We start from the raw sequence: 22,284 nt of genomic DNA, 5'->3' as shown, positions 1-22,284 counted from the left end.
AAGAATTGGCGCTGCTCTTCCATGTCTAGTGGTGGTCCTCCATGTGGGTTGCACCAGGCAGTGTCCTCGCAGAGTGTGTCCATGGAACAGATCGATGAGTCTCCCCCTTACCCGTAATGGCCAAAATCTGCCACCTCTCCTTAGCACCACTGGTCAGGAATGCTGGGTGGACAAAATCCAATCCATAGTTAGGCATACTAAAGAAGCCATGTGTGTTTTCTGTTGGCTTTTGCAAAAGCTGACCTGGGTTTTTATGGGGAGAATGGATGAAGATCATAAAAATCAACTAGAAATTTGGTTTGGAGATAAACACCTTCCTCAGCGGTGGTAGGGATGCAAACTGATGTGTTTCTTTAGTGGGTTTATTTTAGCTGGGAGAGAGGAGGTGGCGGCCATGTATTCAGTTTGAGAAGAAGAGCTTCACTCTGAATGACAATTGATCAGTCACATGCGGCTCCATCTTGTGCTCAGAACAAATTTTTTTGGGGGGGGGGGCAAATTGTAGGTGTGTACAGGGATGAAGATTTCTTTTGCCATTTCTACTTGGTTTGCCATTTGACCTCATCCTGCTCTTCCACTTCACCCTATGCAATAGCAGCAAGAGCCTAGTCTCAAAGAGGCTGACTTTATTAGACTACCTTTTCCATGGAGGGATAGCTCTAGTTGAGATTCAAGCAGGCTCTCTATTAGCCACCTGCTTGGTCGCCTGTGGTGAGCCAGAGCCATCTCCTAAGCACAGATACAGTGGTACCTCGGGTTACATACACTTCAGGTTACATACACTTCAGGTTACAGACTCCGCTAACTCAGAAATAGTACCTCGGATTAAGAACTTTGCTTCAGGATGAGAACAGAAATCGCGCAGCAGCGGCGTGGTGGCAGCAGCGGGAGGCCCCATTAGCTAAAGTGGTGCTTCAGGTTAAGAACAGTTTCAGGTTAAGAACGGGCCTTTGGAACGAATTAAGTACTTAACCCGAGGTACCACTGCACTTTATAATACTGGTCCTTTTCTTCTTTGAGGTCAATATTCATACAAAGAGCTGTTGCACATTCAGAGAGACTAACACCCCACCCCACTCTAGTAACTTTTGTGCAACTATTTCCAAAAGTCAGGCTCAACTTCGGAGAGCACTGTGTAAATCAGTGGCTCCCAAAGGGGCCGTACCACCCCTGGGAAATGGCAGCCCCTAAAAGACAAGGGGCAGGGTGTGTGTGCTGAAGGTGTAATTGACCAGCAGACTTTGAAAAGTTGATATCACTGGGTCAAGTTCATCAATTTTGCTGAATAAATTAAACTAAATAGTTTTAAAGGGATTTTGAATAAAAGTGCCATTAATTTACTGTTTGAATTTCAGTGTGCTGTTGTCTTCCTTAGTGAGTGGTGCAAACCACTATTTTGAACAATGCCTTTCATTGGGGCCCCTGTGTATGCGTTTATGGACCACCCCAAAAGTTTGGGAGATGTAAGTGAAGCCCTCGAATCAATCCTTTTTTGGGGGGTTGGTATTACACTTCCGCTATTTCTTTTAATCCCCGCTGTGTGTTGGAAACGCTGCTATCCATGGTCTCCCCTTTCCACTTTTCCTGCTCACCTTAAACTTAGCGCTTTTTGGCACGCATTCTGCTCCGGGTCTCCTTGGGCCAGGGGGAGGGGAGGGAGTGGGCGAGGCTTCGGGTGCGGAAGGAGGCGAGCTATTGGCTTCTGGCCGGCAGCCTCCTTGTCAGTTTGGGTGGGTGGGTGGGGGAGCAGGAGGGGGTGGGAGAAAAGAAGGACGGGAGGAGGCGGAGGAGGGAGGGAGGCTGTCCGCTCGCTCGCTCGCTCGCTCGCTCTCTGGCTGCTGTTCTCCCCGTGCGCTTCTGGGCCAGCCCTCTTTTCAGGATGCAGCCTTGAGGGGGGATGCTGCGCTCTCCGCCTTTGGACTGAAGCCCCTCATTGCCCTGCAGTTGGGAAAGCAGGGCGCATCGGAAGGGCCTGGAGCCGGGCTGTCGAGACCCAGCCGGCAGCGAGGGACCATCCTCTCTCTCTCTCTCTCTCGCTCTCGCTCGGACCCTCTCCAGGCACCTTTCTTTTCATTTTCCCCACTCCCCGCTTTGGCACACCGGATCGGATGGATCTCTAGAGAAGACGGCGCGGCGCCTTTGGGAATATAAGTGGCGCGGAGGAGGCGACGGCGGGCCAGGCGAGCGAGCCAGCAGCGCGCAGGGGGCCAAGGCGCCCCGGAGGTTGGGCAGGGGGGCGCGCGCGTCGAGGTTTTTTTTTGCACGCTCGGCGGTGGAGGCACCCCTCTCCATGGAGACGAGGCGGACATGGTCCACAAGGTGGAAAACGAAACGGTGGTTCTGGGACTCCGCTTGGCCCGCGCTACTCGTCGCTTGGATGCTCCTGCTGGAGGCGGCGGAGGTCAGGGGAGGTAAGGAAGGAGGCCAGCCGGGCTGCCATCGCCGCTTTCTCCTGTGCCCCGTTTGGGAACGGGGTGGTGGTGAGGAAGCGGGAGGAGAAGATAGCAGGCAGGGAAGCCCCTGACTTGTCTAGCCAAAGGTACCCGGGCTCACAAGTCCGCTCACATCTCTGGAGTGGTGGAAGGCACTCTGTGCGCGCTCAGAGGATTCCTTGCCTCTTCTGATTGTTGCGTAGAAGCCAGGCGCTTGAGCTAATCCCTGACCCCAACTTTGAGCTCCTTCGGACTTTAGGGCGGGGGGAGGCATGACATTTCCATGAAGTCCCCCGGAGGGGAAGTTTTCCTACCCACCCCCTGTGACCAGTGGTGGGTTTGGTGATGCTTCTGCTCAGATTCTCTTAGTCGCAGGCTTCTACCTTGCTGCTTGCTTGGGAGTACTAAATTTACACTGAACTCATGTCAGTTTCAGCGTAATATCCATAGGATCAGGCTGCGAGTCTCCTCCGCTCCAGCTTCTTGAGGCTTTCAGGGAGTCGTGGAGCAGCGGCGGTGGGAAGGTGCTAAAACTGGGAAAGAATGCGGGACACTTTCGGAACAAAGCTACTTTTCTTTGTGCGCCCGGCCAATTTTTTGGAAACGCTTGGGGAAAATGGTTTCTGCAAACTCTCACCACCAGCGCAGCGCCTCTTGAACTTGCCGAAGTCATTAAGCCGATCAAGTTCACAAAATCTTGGCCAAAGAGAGAGAGGCTGGAAGGAAAGGGAGCGGGGGCTTTGTGAATACTTGAAATAGGAGGTGGGAGACACTGTCTGTAGACTTCAAGTCATGCCACTTTCTCAAAGGGGGGTGGATTAAATAAATGTTAAAATAAAAAAATAGATCAGCAGGGGATTCTTTACAGCAGTAAACTCCCTTCGATCCTAAATGTCTCTCTCAGGTATCAGGAACCGACTGGCGCCCTCTGAGTATGTGAGTGCCGGCTCCCTTTTTGGCTGGCGAGAAATAAGCAGTAAAGGGACTGACATTTTTGAGCGGCTGTAGCGTGGGACTTTTTGGCACAGAGGTCTTCAACCACTGTTTATGGGGAAAGAGAGAAGAGTACGTAGGAAGTCTTCTGTGGAGCCCTCAAGCTTGCGCGTTCGGAGAGCGCAGCAGTTAGACAGCCCAAGATATCGCCTTACCTGTTTTGCATCTCCGACCTGTGACCAAACACACACGCACAAACGCCAGAGCCCCAACGGGCTCTTTCCAGCTTACGTGGCAAGCCTCTGACAGGAGCTCAATGCATAGCGCAGAAGGAATCTCCTCCCTTTCTCCTCCCCTCCCCTTAGGTGCATCCCTGGGCAGGAAAGAGCGGGGCTGACTGAGTGGTCCGTTAGGTGTCTGTGGCCACTTGTGAGCAGGGTGCTATTCCTGGGCGTTTGCAGAGTCTAGAAGGAAGTTTGAAACTCCAGAGAGTTCCCGCGGGAGGAGGAGGAGGAGGCGGGGGAGTCAAAGGGGGCCATGACAGGGAAGGTGCCTCCCTTTCTCCGCATCTGGTGTGTGTGTGTGTGTGTGTGTGACCCCAAGGGGAGAATTGCTCCGGAGGGCGCAACCCCACTGCTCCATCAGAATAGCAGCGGAGCCACCCCACAGCTGGGAATTCTGAAAGAAGCTGCAGCAGGAGCTGAGATACCAGCAATACGGGAAATGCGCCTTGGAAATAAATCTGCATCTCTGCACAGGACAGAGATCTGCTTGTATCACTGCCTGGCAGTGCGCTGAGTTTCCCTTCTCCAGCATCAGCAGGTCTTTGTCACTTTCTCCCACATAGTGGAATCCCTTGAAGTGATTGGGTCGTTTTGTTGCGGTGGTTCTTTTTGGTCCATCTTCTGCAGCCTTTGCAGCCTGGCCTCCAAAAGCACGCAAATCTTGAGTTGTTTTTCAAGGAAATCCCTAGGATGGCTGCTTTCTTTTTCTTCTTCTTCTTCTTCTTCCTCTTCTTCTTCTTCTTCTTCTCTCGTGGTTCTCGGTTTTGTAGATCTGTTGGTCTGGCTCACGATGCAAATCGACTGTGGAAGAGAGAAAGGTGCTTTCAGAGAGCTCCCTCTCAGCCTCTGGGTGCCTGATCACCTCTTGGACTTGTCAGTCACATCCCTCAGTCTTTCTGCCCCCTGCTGGCTTGATTTGGGTCTTCGAAGTGGGGAGGACCAGTCAATCCATACTCACCTCTTACCTTGAGCCATGAATTACTCCCACCCTGGTCTCCCCATTCCTTGGGGGCCATGACATGTGCGGGAAATATATACATCTTATTCCAAGCAAAGCAAAGCGATTTAAGGAATTGTAAAGATGAAAGCACAGTTATTGACTTCTTAACTTTCTTTTTTCCCCCTTCCACACCCCCTGGCTATCTACTTTGTTCCCCAGATCTCCTTAGGAAATGAGAATGCTAAAAAGCTGAGGTTGTAGCTTGTTTCAGATGGGATCAAGCTCACTTTCTCCAAATGAAGCTCAGATGACTGAAAAAATATGTTGGCAAGGGTTTTGCTGCATGGTGCCGATCTCTCTGGGGCTGTGATCCTCTTAAGCGCACTTAGCTGGGAGAAAGCTCTGTCGAAACTGGAAGGGTTTCCTTCCAAGTGCATGTGCTTAAATCTCAGATCACACGGTAAACTGACAAGATCATTAAAAAAAATAAATCGAACTTTTGTCAAATCCCTGCAAACACCATGCGGTCCCTAGACATTCTGTCCTTTGTTTCTTTGCCTAGAGAAATCATTAAGTAGCTTTCTGTACTGTTGTAAAAGTTTGGAGCACATTGCTTGGTCGTTTCAGTGGGAATTAAATCCCAGTGAGAGTTGGATCTCGCCTCGCATTTCCACAAAATCACTGATAAGCAGTTGCCTCCTTTATCTGCTCATTTCTTTCAGCTAACAAGTCCTCAACATTATAGATAGGGATCTTCACTTCCCACAAGATAATGCAGAAGGGGGGGAGGGGGAAAATCCAATGTATGCCAAATGTGGTAAAATGCAATTATTAACATTAGAATTTCTGCCTCTGCTGTGAAAGGTTTTTCTTTTTTACTTGAAAATGAATAAAATTGTTTAATATTGGACAAATCTTGTACCATTTTCTATCAAGCAAGCGTTCACACCATCTTAAACAGGTCTCCTTAGAACTTAGTAATTAACTTCCAATAACTCTGCAACCCTCCACAGAATTTTTGGGTGGGGGAATCAGGAAGGACAAGATAGAAATCAAATAAATCTGTCAAAAGTTTTGAAAACAACTTCTTAGTTAAATACACATGGGTTTGCTTGCATTCACAGAGCCTCAACCCAATGTTATGTATGCTTACATGAAAGTAAGTTCCACTGAATCAGTGGGGTGACTCCCAAGTAAGCATGCACAGAACTGCAATTGCAAAATAACCTCGGCAGAATTCTAATTCCCACTTCAATATTTTATAATATGATAATTCCCGCAATGGGACTATCAGTGGAGAATTCCCATTCATTCTCTTAGGGTTCTCCTCTTACGACAGAGAATCTGTCCCTCTCTGATTTATGCAACCTTTGGCAGAAAATACTTCCTTTCATTGCAAGTCAGATATCTAAGACTTTCTTTGATTCACATCACCTTTTAAATATGACATCTGTTGGCAGGGATGATTGGGACGAAGGAGCGCCTTTTTTCAAAGTAGCTATAGAAGACGAGTAATTTACAATCCAGTTTTGTGAGGGTCCCTTGTATTAATGCCCCACCGTGATAGTGAATGGGAAATAAAATGAAATATTCACTTGGTGTCAAACCTCATAACACCCAAGTTTTGCGTGTCAAGACCCCAAGGCCACCCCCATTTATGAATAAGACACAGGGACACAGATATTAGGTTACTGGTTACTGGGCAAATTTAGGCCACAACTTTATTGGTTACAGAATGTGAGCAGTATTGGCTTAGGCATTGGAATTGTCCCGACTATATCTGACTCCTGCCCACCATGCAGGGAGTCCTTTAAGGGTCAACCACCAGTAGGGGGAGCACTGTCAATGAGAATCAACTCACACTTACCCCTGGGTTCCCGATGGGGTTCCCTGGGTTTCGGACAAGATCCACACCCCTGATCCATAATCTCAGAGTTGTGGGTTCGAGTTCTACGTTGGGCAAGAGATTCCTGCCTTGCAGGGGGTTGGGCTAGATGACCCTTGTGGTCTCTTCCAACTCTACAGTTCTATTCATTCTGACATGACTATATAAAAAATAGCAATTTGCTGCCTTTTTCCCCATGATGAAACCGAAGGTTGTGTGCATAGGGTTCTCAGATGGCTAGATCTGCTCAGCTTTACAAGAATAAGCAGTAAACATACTGAGAAGGAATTTAGAGGAAGGTTATAAATAGCCAATCGCCTGATCACCTAGTGTGAGAAACAGCCTCCTCCAGGCGACCAATCAGGGAAGCGTTTGTAAATGGAAAGAGAGTTGATTCTTCCCCCCTTCCCTTTTGGGCTACAGACATCGCACACCGATGGCTATCCATTGGGGAGTGTGGCAAAGCAGACTAGGGGGAAATTATGGGTTAGTGACTTCTGCGGATATATTTGGAAGTCTAATGAATGGAAAACACCTTCAAGAAGCAACAAGGGGATTTGTTGTGCTATATATATATATATATATATATATATGCTAGTGAAACTCCTGAATGAAAAAAAGTAGAAAAAAATGGGCCTACTTTTCTTGGCTGGATATGTCTAAATTCACATTTTTTAAAAAAATCCAGTTGGTTTTTTAAAAAAATTAAAATAAAATATGAAGCTCTTCACAGAAACCACAAAATGGAAACACAACCCTGATTGTATGAAAATAGGGACAGAATGGGAATAGAATTTCTATCCGAGAGAGGAATTTGAATTGTTTCTTATTTCATTGCAAGTACCATGCTAGTCTATAAGAAATAAGAAACAATTTCAGTTCCCCTCTGGAGCTACATGCAGAAAACCACTTGCGTGTTGAAGGGGAAGGGCCTTAGCTAGTGGTAGAAGATTGCAGAAAGGGTTCTGGGTTCAGTTCCCTGGCATCTCTGGGTGCAAATGAGAGAGACTCCTGCCTGAAAACCAGGAAAGTGATGCCCAGTCTGTGTGTACAATAATGAGCTAGATCAGGCTTTCCCAAACTACAATTCCCATCATCCCTGACCACTTGTCCTGCTAGCTAGGGATGATGGGAGCTGTAGTCCAAAAACAGCTGGAGACCCAAGTTTGGGGAAACCTGAGTGGACCTGAGTGGTCTACCTCAGTGTAAGATGACTTCTTATATTTCTTTCCAACTTGCTGATTTCAGAACTGGAATTTGCATATCCTTCAGCTAAACAGACACACTACTCGTTTGTTCCCCTATGTGTAAATGTCACTGGTTGCAGAGTGCAAGAGTTCTTCATATTTCTGTGTGGCTTTTATTTGACTTTGTGTCCTTTCACTCTAGCATTGGCCAATATGCCAGTGTATTAAATGTCACTGCCAACTTTAAAAATAAAAAACTGGCCTGGTCTCTGTGAAACCCAAGAATTAAACAGGTGGAACTTTCCTCCACATGCAGATGAGTGTTGGGAAAAGTTTGGCTACACTACATTTTTGTGGTGTAAGCTGCTTTCAGAAGAAGGGCAACATTGGGTTGGGCTCACACCCAGTTAGGCTGCAATCCTCACCATCTCCACTCAAATGTCTCACTGAATTCTGTGGGCCTGACTCCCAGGTAAGCGGGGCTAGGATTGCTTCCAATGTTCTCGTTTGTCCTGAAACACAGGGTACCCGGTGGGAAGTCCTGCAGGAGTGCACGATCTCACAGACGCTAGTGGATGGTCTGGCAGGCCCAGTGGTATCACAACGGGGTGTGTGGGGGCGGTACACCCCGGGTTCCATGCCTGGGGGTGACAATAAGTCACCCCATGGGGGCTTGAGGCGGCGCAAGCAGCCAGCGCGGTGGCGCCGTCGCCTTTGGAGGATCCCCCGTTCACGGCTGCAGCCGCGAGCAGAGGATCCCGGCGCTGGCAGCAAACCGCTAAGTACAGCGCATGTGCGGCGTTGCATGCATGCACTGTATGTAGCGATGCCGCACATGCGCTGTATAGCGGTTTGCCGCCAGTGCCACTCCAGCGCCATAGGGACGGTGATGGAGAATGTTAGCCGCTTTGAGACTCCTTAGGGTAGTGATAAAGTGGGATATCAAATCCAAACTCCTCCTCCTCCTCCTCCTCAGCAAACCGCTATACAGCGCATGTGCAGCATCACTATGTACAGCACATGTGTCGTATGTAGTGACGCCGCACATGTGCCCTACGTCATGGTGTCCACCCCGGGTGGCACGATGCCATCCTTTGCCCCTGGGCAGGCCAACAGGTCGAAAGTCCTGTCAGGCCCAGTTCCTGCAGCCAATCAAGGCATCAGGGCACCTGAGAGTCAGTCCCACACAAGCACAGTTGCAAAGACCTCCCTGGAACATCCTAGCCATGGTCCAACCAACGTGGGAAGTTGAGCAGCCACAACACCTCAGCTCTGCTTCCCTTTAATACTTTGCATGCTGATTGCAGCATCTGGGCTTGATGATGCAGATGACCCTCACCTGTCCTGAGCCTACTGTAGCTGAGGAATAACACACCTCCTCCCAAAGCTAACACACCTCACCTGGGCTGTGGGCCCTTGCCTACCTCAACCTCCCAGTGCTTCTTTCCTGCTGCTCCCTATGCCTCAGAGCCCACCGTGTTTGTGGAGACAGGGGTCCCTCTGGCTCTGGTGATGGGCCCTGCTTTTCTGGTTCCTGTGCACTGACTTCCATCCCCCTTGCCATCTTCCATTGTCTTGTGAGTACTTTCTACAGCAACCTCTCCTTCTCCATCCCTGGCCTGCCCTCCTCTGCCCCAGTCATGACTATGCCCCTTGCTGGGATCCTCTTCCTCCTCTCTGTTGCCCTGCCAGTTCGTGACATCATTGAAATCAGTGGGAAGCCTTGACAACTTTCTGCATTGATTTCAATGGGGCTGGAGGTTGACTAGGTTTGTGGGAAGTTCTCTTGGACAGAATTGGACCATGGGGTCATCTAGCTCGGCAGTGTCTATGCAGGGGAGCAGGAGCTCACCAGGGTTTCAGACAGGGGTCTCTCACAGTCCTACCTGGCATAGGTGCCAAGTCCCTGGGGCCCTGGGTGCCCGAGAACCCACAAAATTACCCATGAAGGGGTAGGACACCCACAAATTTCAGTGCCATGGCCATGCACGCAGCATGGCACCCATGACCCCGGGCACCCATGGTTGTGGGGCCAGGTTGGCACTCCTGCTCCTGGAGATGCCAGGGTTCAAACCTGAGGCCTTCTACATGCCAGGCAAGTGTTATAGCACTGACCTGCAATCCTTCCTTTCTGCTGGATCCAACTCATTGCATGTTTATGTGTGTGCAATACTTCAGGCATGGCCAAACGTGGCCCTCCAGACGTTTTGGAACTACAACTCCCATCATCCCTAGCTAACAGGACCAGTGGTTAGGGATGATGGGAATTGTAGTCCCAAAACATCAGGGCCAATACTAGATGATCTGTGAGGAATGGGGATACTGTGAAACTGTTATTGTCAATATGCAGTATCTTCCAAGAGTTCCCCATGTTTCAAATAAATTAGAACAGACAGTCAAATCAGAGAAACAAAGGAGGTGATTTGGAATGAGTCGAAATGGTCTCAATTTACAGTGGTGTCCCAAGGATTGCCAGGCAAAATGGCCATGTCTTCCTCAGTGCATATCCCAACCTTGGCGGTAGAAAGAATCAGGGGCCTGTCAAACAATTGGCTGTTAAAATTAAGCATTTCTATGACAGACCTGTGGCTGAGTGCTGATTCCTCTCCTTCCCACCCCCTGCTTTGGCAGCTGATACAGAAATATGCCTGGTATGTTGTGTAGGTTGTGCAGTCCTTTCCTTGTCCTTCACCAGAAAGCTTGAGAAAGACCCCTGAATGAAAAGGAAGGTGGATTCCCCTCACCCAAAAGCCAGTCCTTCTGTGTGTTTGTGTGGAAAGGTTTTTATACTTCTAGTCTTGGTCTTTATATTTTAAAATATTTTGTGGGGAAGGGAAATCTCTCTCTTCTGTTACATATAAACAATGCACATTGGTTTTTTTAGCCACTATTAATAGTGTTGTTGTTGTTGTTGTTGTTGCTAAAGTGTGTATTGAGGAGTGACTTCCTCCCTAAACCATATCTCCTCCTTAGATGTTTTCTCTTGGGCCCCATTAGTACAATCCATCACACCACTTTCAACAGTCAGTGGCTTTCCCCCAAGGAATCCTGGGAACTGTAGTTTAAGGATGCTGATAATTGTTAGGAGAGTTAACTCAGTGTTTAAAATTTCCAGAGTGGTTCCAATCCCTCCTCTTCTCCTGCCGCGCACCCTTTGAGAACCACTGCAGTATACAATGCAACAATACCATCCCTGTAGTTCTTATAATAGATAGATATTTGCACAACAGATGTTAATAAAATACACTGCTTTTAGGAGGGTGTGAGAGTTCAGTGGTAGAATATGTGTTTTGCATGCAGTGGATCTCAGATCCAGACCATGATATTATCATCTAAGAACCAGGTAGCCCGTGGAAGATGTCTTTCTTCCGGAGACTCCAAGGATTTGCAGGTGAGCAGATTAAACCAGCATTCTTCAACCCTGGGTCCCCAGTCGTTGGGTTACAACTCTCATCTTCCCCAACCAGCTTAGCCAATGGTCAGGGATGATGGGAACTGCAGTACTAGCAACATCTGTGGACCCAAAGGCTGAGGAATGTGGCAATTGGCCTAGCAAGACAAAGTCTGACATGATATAGGTCAACTTTCATTGTTCCCCACAGTTTAATTGCATTGCAGGGGGTTGGACTAGAAGACCTTTGGGTCCTTTCCAACTCTGAGATTCTAGGATTAATTTTGAGTATCTTCTGGAGAAGACTTTCCTCGTTCTTCACTTCCCTGCTACCAAAATCTCTTCCTCCCTGCAATTAAATCTGAAATGCCTTGCCTATTTCAAATATTCTGCATCAATAATTATAAGCCCTTAACTGGCAACTAATTGCAAAGCTATGAAGAGATGGTGGGGCTGTACTTCAACTCCCAGCCCCTGCAAGTGTATATCTGGCTAGTTCTGATGTCCTGGAGGGCACTTCCGGCGGGGAAAGCAGTCAGCAAAGCCAAGGAGGCTGGATTTTGACCTGGCACCTCCAGTTTTTTCTGACCCCTATTAGGAACTACAGGAAAGGAAACCACAAATTTGACACAGCAGTTTTCCTGCCCTGTGGCTGTCTGGCCTTATCCAGGCACTACCCTATCTGCCAGAAGGGGGAGGGGTAGGTGGAATTGCAACATATAACCCCAAAAATAATAATGCTAAAACTGAAACAATACCTAAAAGACTGGAACAATTCTATGCTCCTCACATATTATCATTATTTTTCTTTCAGTGTGTTTTGTTTTGAACAGTCCAGAACAGTAGGGTTTCCACCTGCCAGCGTGATTAAAATGTTTCTTTCTCTCCCCGCCCCCCCTTCAACTTCCTTTCATAAGAAATCCTCATACCGTTTGCTAATTTACTGTTCGGCTGGCTGTTTGAGGATAACAGGGCACAAATAAAGTAAATGGAGCGCAGGAGACATCTCTTGTGCTTTTGAGAAAGAAAACAGACTCTTGCAAAGCTATCAAGGTTTAGGGTTTTTTGGGGGGGGGGGGAAATGAGCACAGCCAGCCCTAAAGGCAGGCCGGGGGCGGGGGGTAGAGAAGAGAAAAGAAAAACCTCGTCTATTTACAGATTCTAGACAAGCAGAGAAAGGCACATTACCCGTGATCATAATTACAGTATCGAGTTCTTCAATGTAACGTTTGCAAACTGCACATGTTAATAGAGGAATTGTTGACCTTCTTATTCACGTCGGAGCAGGAGCCGGCAATTGTGGAATTCTTTCAGCACATAATCACCCCTAAGACGTGGCTTGAAAAGAAAAGAAAAAAAGAAACCCTCTTGTGAGCACAAGGCTGGGGTACCCAATGTAAGCCAAATCGACAGTGCATTCAGCATGAGAAATGGAAGTGAGATTATTCAGTGCTGGTGGCTAAGAACTGAAATGTAGAATACACATGGCTCCTTGGAGCAAGCCCACAAACCACTCCCAGCTTCGTCTTGTTTTCAGGTGCAGTGAATTAACTGCACATTGCGCTCCTAAAAGGAACCCAGGCTGCATTTGCATGGCAGTTTTCACAACTCCCCCCCGTTAATTTCCGCATTATGTTTGAGCTTTCAAACAATGGAAATGTGACTTCCAGAACTATAGGGAAATACAGGGGAACTATCAGGGAATATCATGCAAGTTTGTATAGGGCTGTAGTTTGCTAAAGGTCCTGAGAGGAGGAGGAGTTGTTGTTTAGTCATTTAGTCGTGTCCGACTCTTCGTGACCCCGTGGACCAGAGCACGCCAGACACTTCTGTCTTCCACTGCCTCCTGCAGTTTGGTCAAACTCATGCTGGTAGCTTCAAGAACACCATCCAACCATCTCGTCCTCTGTCGTTCCCTTCTCCTTGTGCCCTCCATCTTTCCCAACATCAGGGTCTTTTCCAGGGAATCTTCTCTTCTCATGAGGTGGCCAAAGTATTGGAGCCTCAGCTTCAGGATCTGTCCTTCCAGTGAGCACTCAGGGCGGATTTCCTTCAGAATGGATAGGTTTGACTGTGTTTGACTGAGAGTTGTTAGGAGACCTCTGTTCCCTTTGCAGAGCTACGTTTCCCAGAGTGGCTTAATGATCAGTCCCTCTTCCCAGTGAACTCTGGAAATTATAGCTCTGTGACGGGAAGGGGGGGGTCTGCTAACAACCTTCAGAACCCTTAACAAACTACTGTTCCTAGGGCTTTAAGGGAGAGGCAGTGGTGTTGCGTCCTTTGCTGGCACCTACTGTGCCCATGCTTATGGTGGGACCAGGTGGGGCTGGGCGCAGAGGGTAAACAAAACCCGCTGTGCCAGCCCAACCCTTGCCATAGCCATTGGGCAGGCATAAGGCACAGAGGGTTCACTGGGCTGGGCTGTGCCGCCTGCCTGCCTGCCTGGTAGCAGCAGGTAGCCTGGTGGCCAATGCAGTTCTTGATGGATGCATCTCCCCAATACTGGCTGGGCGGTCATTCAGAGAGGGGGCTGGAGGCATGGCAGTAAGGCCAGGCCGGACTCTAGGACCAGAGACCCCCGGTGGCAGGCAGGGCAGGGATCCCTGCATGGGGGCGTCTGGCTCACATACCCCAAATCATGTGCCCAGGGCTACGGCCCCCCTGGACCTCCCCACACTCTGCCCCTGGGGGTAAGCCATGACTGTGTAGCATGATGCTGCTTTATATGTGCAGTAGATGGGGACCCAGAAAGAGGAAGCTGAAAGCCATGGCCATCCTCTGGACTGGATGTAAGTAAGAAAACAAGCAGATGGGAGAGGAGCCTGGCTGGGGGCAGACTGAGATTGATTGGGCAGTGCCTGGGTGGGCCAACCTATTCATTGCAGTGCCAGTAGAAGCCAGAATAGATGGCAAGAGATTGGGTTGTATTCAATGTAGGACAAAGTAGCACTTCGCATGAGCAGAACGACTTCTGATTGTGCAATGGGTCTTTCTCCCACCCCATCCCTCTGTGTGCCCCCTAAATCTGTTCTGGATTCCCCCCCCCCCCCGCAGCCTCCAGAACAGATTTGGGGTCAATGCAGGGTGCACATGGTGGGAGGAGAGTCCCATTGCACAAGCAGAAGTTGTTCTGCTTGCACAATCACTGCCCATTTTATTTAAACTTGTGTTTGTGTTTTGAAAACACGTCATGCTCTCCAAAATGCATGCATTAGTGTCTGTACATGAGGGATTGCTCATGCCAGGGACAGAACCTAGGGCCACTGAACTTGGTCCATAGCTTCCCAAGCAACCGTGCATTGTCTGCATTTTGTAAGGCTTGCATTTGTGTGTCGAGGCCCCTAAGTCAGCCCTGGGAGAAATAAAGACCAGGACACAGAATTTTAGGTTAATGTTAATGGGCAAATTTAGGCCACAACTTTATGGGTTACAGAATGTGAGCGCGGTATTGGCTTAGGCAAACCACCAGTAGGGGGAGCCCCGCCGATGTGGATCAACTCGAGCATCTCTTGGGTTCCCGAAAAGGGGTCATGGCATGGCCCTAGCCCCTCCCCGGGCTTTGGATGAGATCCCACACTGTGACGGGGGGGCGGGGCTGAGTGGTCCAACCACAAAGCGTCCCCACGTGGAGGTGGAACCGATTTATATAGAGACAAAGAATAACGTGTCTGACAGCAGCAAGCCAGCAGTAAATCACACAGAGCAAGCTGGAGTTAACTCTTTAAAGCAGGGTGTGCCCAGGAGGGTCAGGCCTAATGAGTACAGAAACGCAGGTCTTGCCTTGATGAAGCAGTGGCCAAGACTAAAGGTCCCTGTCTCCCAACAACTGGCTATGTCTCCTCTGCCACTTCATATCTGTTCAAAATCCTAGAATGCAAAACTGGAAATTTGATCTGCTTGCCTGCTTTGCCAGTAGAAAATGTGTGAGAAGCTTCAAAAGAACGTGAGATTGGGTTCTTCAGAATGGAAGTTGGCGTGACATTTTTTGCTTAGTGCAGTTGTGCTAGTTTGCTGCTGCTGAATGCCTGTCCGTAGCACTTACTGTACCCCACAAACCATTTCCTTCCACAGCAGACCCAGTAACTCTGCCAACTAGTCCAAATGAGCTGCCTTATGGGGGTTGCACTTGAAGCATCAGGGGTTTGTAACCTCACCGAGGCTGGTGTCATCATGCAAGGCAATAGGATTGTCTGTGAGACAGTTTTGGGTTTCAGGCAGTCCTGTATAGTTGGTGAGACACAACACAGCTGCCACACGTGTATGTATTTAATTTAGACCCCCCCTTCATTCCAAAGGCTCTGAGTAGTTCCTACAAATATTTTAATTGCTTTAAAGATGGGGCAATCCTCTTTGCCTAAGAAATGGGTTGTTTCCCCCCTCTTTTTACCATGAGCACATCTAAAATACCTGTTGCATTACAACAGATATTCTGAAAGCTGCTTGCAGTTGTTAGGCTTTTTTCCCCAACCGGGAAGGGGCTAAACTCCCTAGCAGCCCTTTTGAGTTAGATTGTGCTTTCCTTTCCTTTTGCCATCAAGGAGCTTCATTTAGACTCCATCAAGCAGTCTAAAGTCTTTGAGTTGGTATATCAGCCTAGAATAGTTCTCCAGTACCCCCAAAGTGCTGCATTGCACCCAGGACAGGCATGGGGAACTTTTGGATTTTCAGATGTCGCCAAGCTACAGCTCCTATCAGCCCCAGCAAGCATGACTAATTGCCTGGGGTGATGGAAGTTGTGGTTCAACAACATCTGGAAAGCCAAAGGTTCCCCACATCTGACATTCGTCGTCTTCTTTGGCGATCACTCATAGCCGAGTAAGATTGTCTTCCATAAACACGGTTTTAACAAAGAGTCCATAAGTGACTGTGAAGGCCAATTATGGTCCCACACGTCCTTCCACAGTGAGGACATTGGTTCCCAGGCAGGAGTTGATCATGGTGTGGATTTGCCAAGTGTGCCTTCCTCTTAGCACGTTTCTCCCTTGTGTCCTGAACATTGCCAGGGCCACATAAGATGATTACCACATAGACATACATAACTTTATTTTCATTGCATGATTACTAACTGAGCTGTTGGTGACCAGCAGCTCAATGCAGGGTGGATATACTATGAAACTCATAAGCTTAAACTTCAGGGCCCTGAATTCTGGAGAGCCCCAGAAGCGACTTTAGTCCACATTCCTTTAAAATTTTGGATCTAGTAGACTCGAGCTGGGGACGCAGGTGGTGCTGTGGGTTAAACCACAGAGCCTAGGACTTGCCAATCGGATAGTTGGCGGTTCGAATCCCTGCGACGAGGTGAGCTCCCGTTGCTCGGTCCTTGCTCCTGCCCACCTAGCAGTTCGAAAGCATGCCAGTGCAAGTAGATAAATAGGTACCGCTCCAGGGGGAAGGTAAACGGCGTTTCTGTGCGCTGCTCTGGTTCACCAGAAGTGGCTTAGTCATGCTGGCCACATGACCCGGAAGCTGTACGCCGGCTCCCTCAGCCAATAAAGCGAGATGAGCGCCGCAACCCCAGAGTGGGTCACGACTGGACCTAATGGTCAGGGGTCCCTTTACCTTTACCTTAGACTCGAGTTGAGTTGCACGCCTCAAATTGATTAATTTTTGGTTGTATATATTTCAACAATCTCAAAGTTTGAGCGTCAGTAGCACAGAGGTTATAAAAGTGTGCTGATCTGTCATGGAACAACCCCATTGAAGAAGGTAACAGTGGTTACCCAAATCTCGTTGCTGGTTGTGAAGGGCCCCCATGACAATTCAAGCTTCAGGGTTCCCAAAATGTAGGTCTGCCACTGGCTCAATGTGCAAACCGGGATCCTTGGAGAGGCATTGTGTTATGGTGATGTGAAGTGTTAGGAAAACCCTTTAATTTGAGCTCTGCGATGACTTTTGGATAGATGCCACAGCCAACCATTGATAAACATGAATGCATGAACCAGCTTCAATTAGTAGCAGTAATGGTCTTCTGAGAACTACACCAGAAGGGCGGTTGTAGATGCTAAGAACCTATGTGCTTGCTTTGTGAACCTTAGGATCGGGCATTGATCTAATACTCTGACCTAGATTCTATGGTCTAAAAGTAAAGGTAAAGGGACCCCTGACCATTAGGTCCAGTCGTGGCCGACTCTGGGGTTGTGGCACTCATCTCGCTTTATTGGCCAAGGGAGCCGGCATACAGCTTCCGGGTCATGTACAGCTAAAAGTCCTCCATTTCTTAACATGTATTATTTATATGAAGGAGGACCATATTCTGTATTCTCAGGAGCCATTGTACTATTCAGCCAGTATTCTGGAGGCAGGAACAATCCTCTTTTATAAAGGTAGCATCACTGAGCACTAAGTAAAGACTTTGGAAGTAGGAAGCACATAAACTCAGATGCGAGGACGTCATCATTTGTGAGAGACTTACGCTTTCTGACACTTTTTCTCACTTTGGTAGACTGGCAGCAGTTCCGGAATGATGCAGTAAAATGATAAAACTTACAATACAGTGGTACCTCAGGTTACAGATGTTTCAGGTTACAGATGCTTCAGGTTACAGACTCCACTAACCCAGAAATAGTGCTTCAGGTTAAGAACTTTGCTTCAGGATGAGAACAGAAATTGTGCGCCGCAGCAGGAGGCCCCATTAGCTAAAGTGGTGCTTCAGGTTAAGAACAGTTTCAGGTTAAGCATGGACCTCCGGAACGAATTAAGTACTTAACCCGAGGTACCACTGTACCCATATCACACCTGTTTCTTTTTCTTATAAAGCAAAAGAGTGAGCAACTGTTTCATACGTTGATTAAAATTTGCTATATCAGTTACATCATATGATCCCAGTATCTGACCCTTGTCCTGCTAGATCTGGGGTAGCCAATGTGATCATCCTCTGATGTTGCTGAATGACAGCTCCCATCAGCCAGCCAGCATGGCCAGTGGTCAAGGCACCATCATCTAACAATATGTGGAGGGCACTTATAGGTGAGTTATCTTTCTGGCCTGAGGACTGCATTCAACTTTGGCCAACCCTCTGGAGGCCACATACCAGCAGTGGGTGTGGCCAAACATGAGTGGCTGTGCAAGAAAAGTTGCGCCAGTATTTTCCTCCTTTGTAAGCTAGTTGTGCAAGTTGTAAGTGCCTGAAGAAGATGCCTGGGCTTTGCCACTGGAGTCCCTGGTTTGAAACCACCAGGTATCTTACACCCCTCTATTACTAGTGACACTCAGCTGGCTGCTTCTCCCACCCTTCTGTGTGCATACCTACTTCATGCTCCTCTTTTTGGGGGTTCATGTTTATGTGTATGTGACGTTCCCACAAAATTGTGCCCGACTTTTAAAATGAAGTATAACAATATAACGTTTTAGACAGAACTTCTGCAGGGCTGGAAACTCTTTTGCCCTTTCAGGGGAAGAGATGAAAATTGGATTATATTCATAGGCTAGAAAGCTACATTGCTCTACAGCTTCCAATTTCCAGTAGACAGAAGGCCAAAGAACTTGAACCCGTCTACTCACAGTTTAAAGTTCTCCTTTTGTTTTCAAAAAGGTCCAGCAGGAAACCCCGTGTGAATCCTTCAGTTGACTAGCTGTGCTTGGGATTTGTGTTCATTGTGTGGCACATAGACTGTGGCTTGGAAGCTGCTGTAAACATCTGTAGGAGTGTGACATGTACATGTTCACTATAATTTGGTGAGCAACAGAGCTGCCGTTTCACATTTTCTCATTCTCCATTTGATCGCGATACGTGCATCCCCCGAGCAGAGAGCACATCGCGTTTCTTGAACCACTTCAACCAATTCTTGGGTTACCATATTCTCAGATACAATCATGAAGCAAACACATTCCAGGAGTTTAACTTGGCACCAGCATTTCACCTCTGAGAGTATCAGTTACAAAAAGATTTAAAAAAAAAACCAAACTGCTGTAAAAGAACAATGCTTTTAGTCATGCAAATAAGAAGAACCACCATTGCTGAACTCGCTATCTGCCCACCATTGTATTCAAATGTAGTGTGACACTAGGCGTGATGAGAAAACTGTGGGGAACCCCATGGTGTGCAGGCAAGGCAAATGTGGGGTCAAGGGGGAAGGAGAGAGCTATTGATGACTATTTAAACTATGAGGGCTATGCCCTTTTTTGTGAAGGTTTTTTTTATTAAGTTTTCCAAAATTTCACACATACATTTCAGTACATAAGAAAAACTCTCCCCCCCAACATCCCACCCCCTTTTCCATGGTGTTTCTGTTTCTTTTCCTGTGTTGCACCCTGCCTTCTATCTCTTAAACCTTGACAAAACTACTGTAATCTTTAATCCCTTCTGTTGCTCATAGTTCAAATCCTGCTTGTGTGTTCAACATGTAATATTTCTTTAAATAATCCAGAAAGGGTTTCCGTTCTTCCACAAAGCTTTCCTCTCTTATTTTAGCTGTTAACTTTGCCATTCTGCATAATCCATCACCTTGCTTATCCATTCTTCTTTAGAGGGCATTTCTGCTTCTTTCCATTTTTGTGCATAGAGAGAGTCCTAGCTGCAGTTGTAACATACATAAACAACAGAACCATCTTTTGGGGGGACTTCTGTCCCTATAATCCCTAAAAGAAAAGCTTCAGGTTTTTTTGGGGGGGTATAGTCATTTTAAATCTTGTTATATATCGTCTCCCAAAATACCCTTGCTTTCTTGCAAGGCAAGTCCGCCACATATGAAAAAGGGTTCCATGTATGTGGTTACACTTCCAGCAGTTGTTAGGAACCTTCTTATACATTTTAGACAATTTATTAGATGTTAAAGACCTTGATTGCTTTGTTCTGCCTCCACATTTGGAGGCAACAATGCTTCTCTTCACCAGCAGGGGAGATTGCTTGAATCCTGCTTGCAGGCTTCCCACAGGCATCTGGCTGGCCATTGTGAGAACCAGATGGGCCATTGACCCAATCCAGCAGGCTCTTCTTATGTTCTTATGATGCGGGGGAGGGGGGGACAGGACTGCAGAATGAAATCATGGGTGGGAGATATGCTCCACCCTCGCCCCACCTGCTGATTCACCAGCAAACAACCCTACTTTGTTTTTAATCCCTTGCCATCTTTAACACCAGATTAGGAAGAGGAAATAATAATAATAATAATAATAATAATAATAATAATAATAAAAAATTTTATTTATATCCCGCCCTCCCCAGCCGAAGCCGGGCTCAAGGCGGCTAACAAAAGTACAGCACAAACAACACTCTAAAATCATTCATTATAAAATTAATTCATTCAAGCCACTGGCAACCATTGGGCCAGAGCTCCGCGAAGATTGCCGAGGGAGGGAGTCAGGCTGTGCCCTGGCCAAAGGCCTGGTGGAACAGCTCTGTCTTGCAGGCCCTGCGGGAAGATGTCAAGTCCCGCAGGGCCCTGGTCTCTTGTGACAGAGTGTTCCACCAGATCGGAGCCACAGCCGAAAAAGCCCTGGCTCTAGTTGAGGCCAGCCTAACTTCTCTGTGGCCTGGGACCTTCAAGATGTTTTTATTTGAGGAACGTAAGTTTCTCTGTGGGGCATACCAGGAGAGGCGGTCCCGTAGGTACGAGGGTCCTAGGCCGTATAGGGCTTTAAAGGTTTAAACAAGCACCTTAAACCCGATCCGGTACTCCACCGGGAGCCAGTGCAGCTGGTATAGCACCGGGTGAATGTGATCTCGCAGTGAAGACCCCATAAGGAGTCTCGCTGCAGCATTCTGCACCCGCTGGAGTTTCTGGGTCAGTCTCAAGGGCAGCCCCACGTAGAGCGAGTTACAATAATCCAGTCTGGAGGTGACTGTCGCGTGGATCACAGTGGCTAGGTCAGGGCAAGAGAGGTAAGGAGCCAACTGCTTAGCTTGGCGGAGATGGAAAAATGCCGCCTTTGTTATAGCTGCAATCTGCACCTCCATGGAAAGGGATGCAATGGAGGCCGAGAAGTATGACTTCTTAGCAGCCTTCACTGCCATCTCGTAGGTTTTCATAAAAGCCCTATAAGATGTTCTTGAGGCTCCGTCACGGGCACCCCGCCATACTCGCTCTAGCCGTCTGAGGTCCCGCTTCATTTTCCGGAGCTCCTCGGTAAACCAGGGAGCCCGGTTTCTGCGGGGTCGCAGAGGGCGCTTAGGTGCGATCTCATCAATGGCTGCCAGGAGCTGGGTATTCCAGCCCTCAACAAGCTCAGTCAATGAGTCGCCAGGGGGAGCAAGGTCCCGCAAGGCTTGGCGGAATCTATCAGGGTCCATCAGCCTCTGCGGGCGAGCCCAAATCGGCTCGCCACCTAAGCAGGGTGGGGGTGGAAAGTCAATCCTGGCTTTCAGAGCATAGTGATCAGACCATGGCACCTTCATCGAAGGAGACATGATCACATCTATACCTACGCCAAAGATCAAATCCAGCGTGTGGCCTGCTTGATGTGTGGGGCCCGAAACAAACTGGGAGAGCCCTAGTGTCGCCATGGAAGACACCAGGTCCAGAGCCTGTGAGGAGGGAGTGGCATCAGCATGGATGTTAAAGTCCCCCAATACCAATAGGTTAGGGAACTCCAAGGCCCAGCCGGCCACCGCCTCCAATAGGCCTGACAGGGTGGCTGCTGGTGCGCTAGGTGGCCGGTACACCAGCCAGACAGCCAAGCTCTCCTCGGAGCCCCACACTAGGCCAACACATTCAATGCCAGGGATCGATGGTGATGGTAGAGCCCTGAAAGGACAATCTTCCCGGATTAATAATGCCACCCCTCCCCCCCGGCCCACAGTCCGCGACTGGTGGAGGACGGAGAAACCCGGGGGCGCCATCTCTCGTAAGGTAACTGTTGCCCCTTCGCGCACCCAGGTCTCCGTCACACAAGCCAGGTCGACCCCCTGCGAGATAAAGAAATCTCGCAGGGTGGCGGTTTTATTGCCTATAGACCTGGCATTGCACAGCACCAGTGACGGAGGTGAGTAATCCTTGCTCACCCTACCCTCGTCCCTCGGGATGGGGCGCAGATTGGAAGGGGTACGAGCGTATCCATATCTCGATCCCCTTCGCCTATAACATCTGCCCCCACCGCCATACCTCCCTCGCCCCTCCACGGTAGCAATCCCAGGCCTCATGGTAGCCTCCATTGATGGCAATTAATGTTATTCTTTCGCAGCCTAAAACAATAAAACCTTATAACAATAAAAACAAACAAAAAACAACAACCCAGAAAACAATAAAACAATACAAATAAAAACTGCAAAAATTACAAATTCATCAAAATCTAACA

General features: G+C 48.3%; 1 protein-coding gene across 1 annotated transcript in view; it reads left to right on the top strand.

Annotated features, from left to right (window-relative positions):
- Positions 1–1,823: 1,823 nt before the first annotated feature.
- COL11A1 (collagen type XI alpha 1 chain) overlaps positions 1,824–22,284 on the top strand; it is a 263,380-nt gene continuing 242,919 nt past the window's right edge. The window contains exon 1 of the mRNA XM_081008888.1: positions 1,824–2,411. Within this exon, the coding sequence (XP_080865014.1) occupies positions 2,291–2,411 (121 nt within the window). The 5' untranslated portion in view covers positions 1,824–2,290. The remainder of the gene's footprint in view (positions 2,412–22,284) is intronic.

Source organism: Podarcis pityusensis (assembly GCF_964106645.2).
Source record: "Podarcis pityusensis genome assembly, chromosome: 6".
In the NCBI taxonomy this organism is placed as follows: domain Eukaryota; kingdom Metazoa; phylum Chordata; class Lepidosauria; order Squamata; family Lacertidae; genus Podarcis; species Podarcis pityusensis.
The sequence above is the reverse complement of the archived record's forward strand: the minus strand, read 5'-3'. Positions and strand labels throughout refer to the sequence as shown.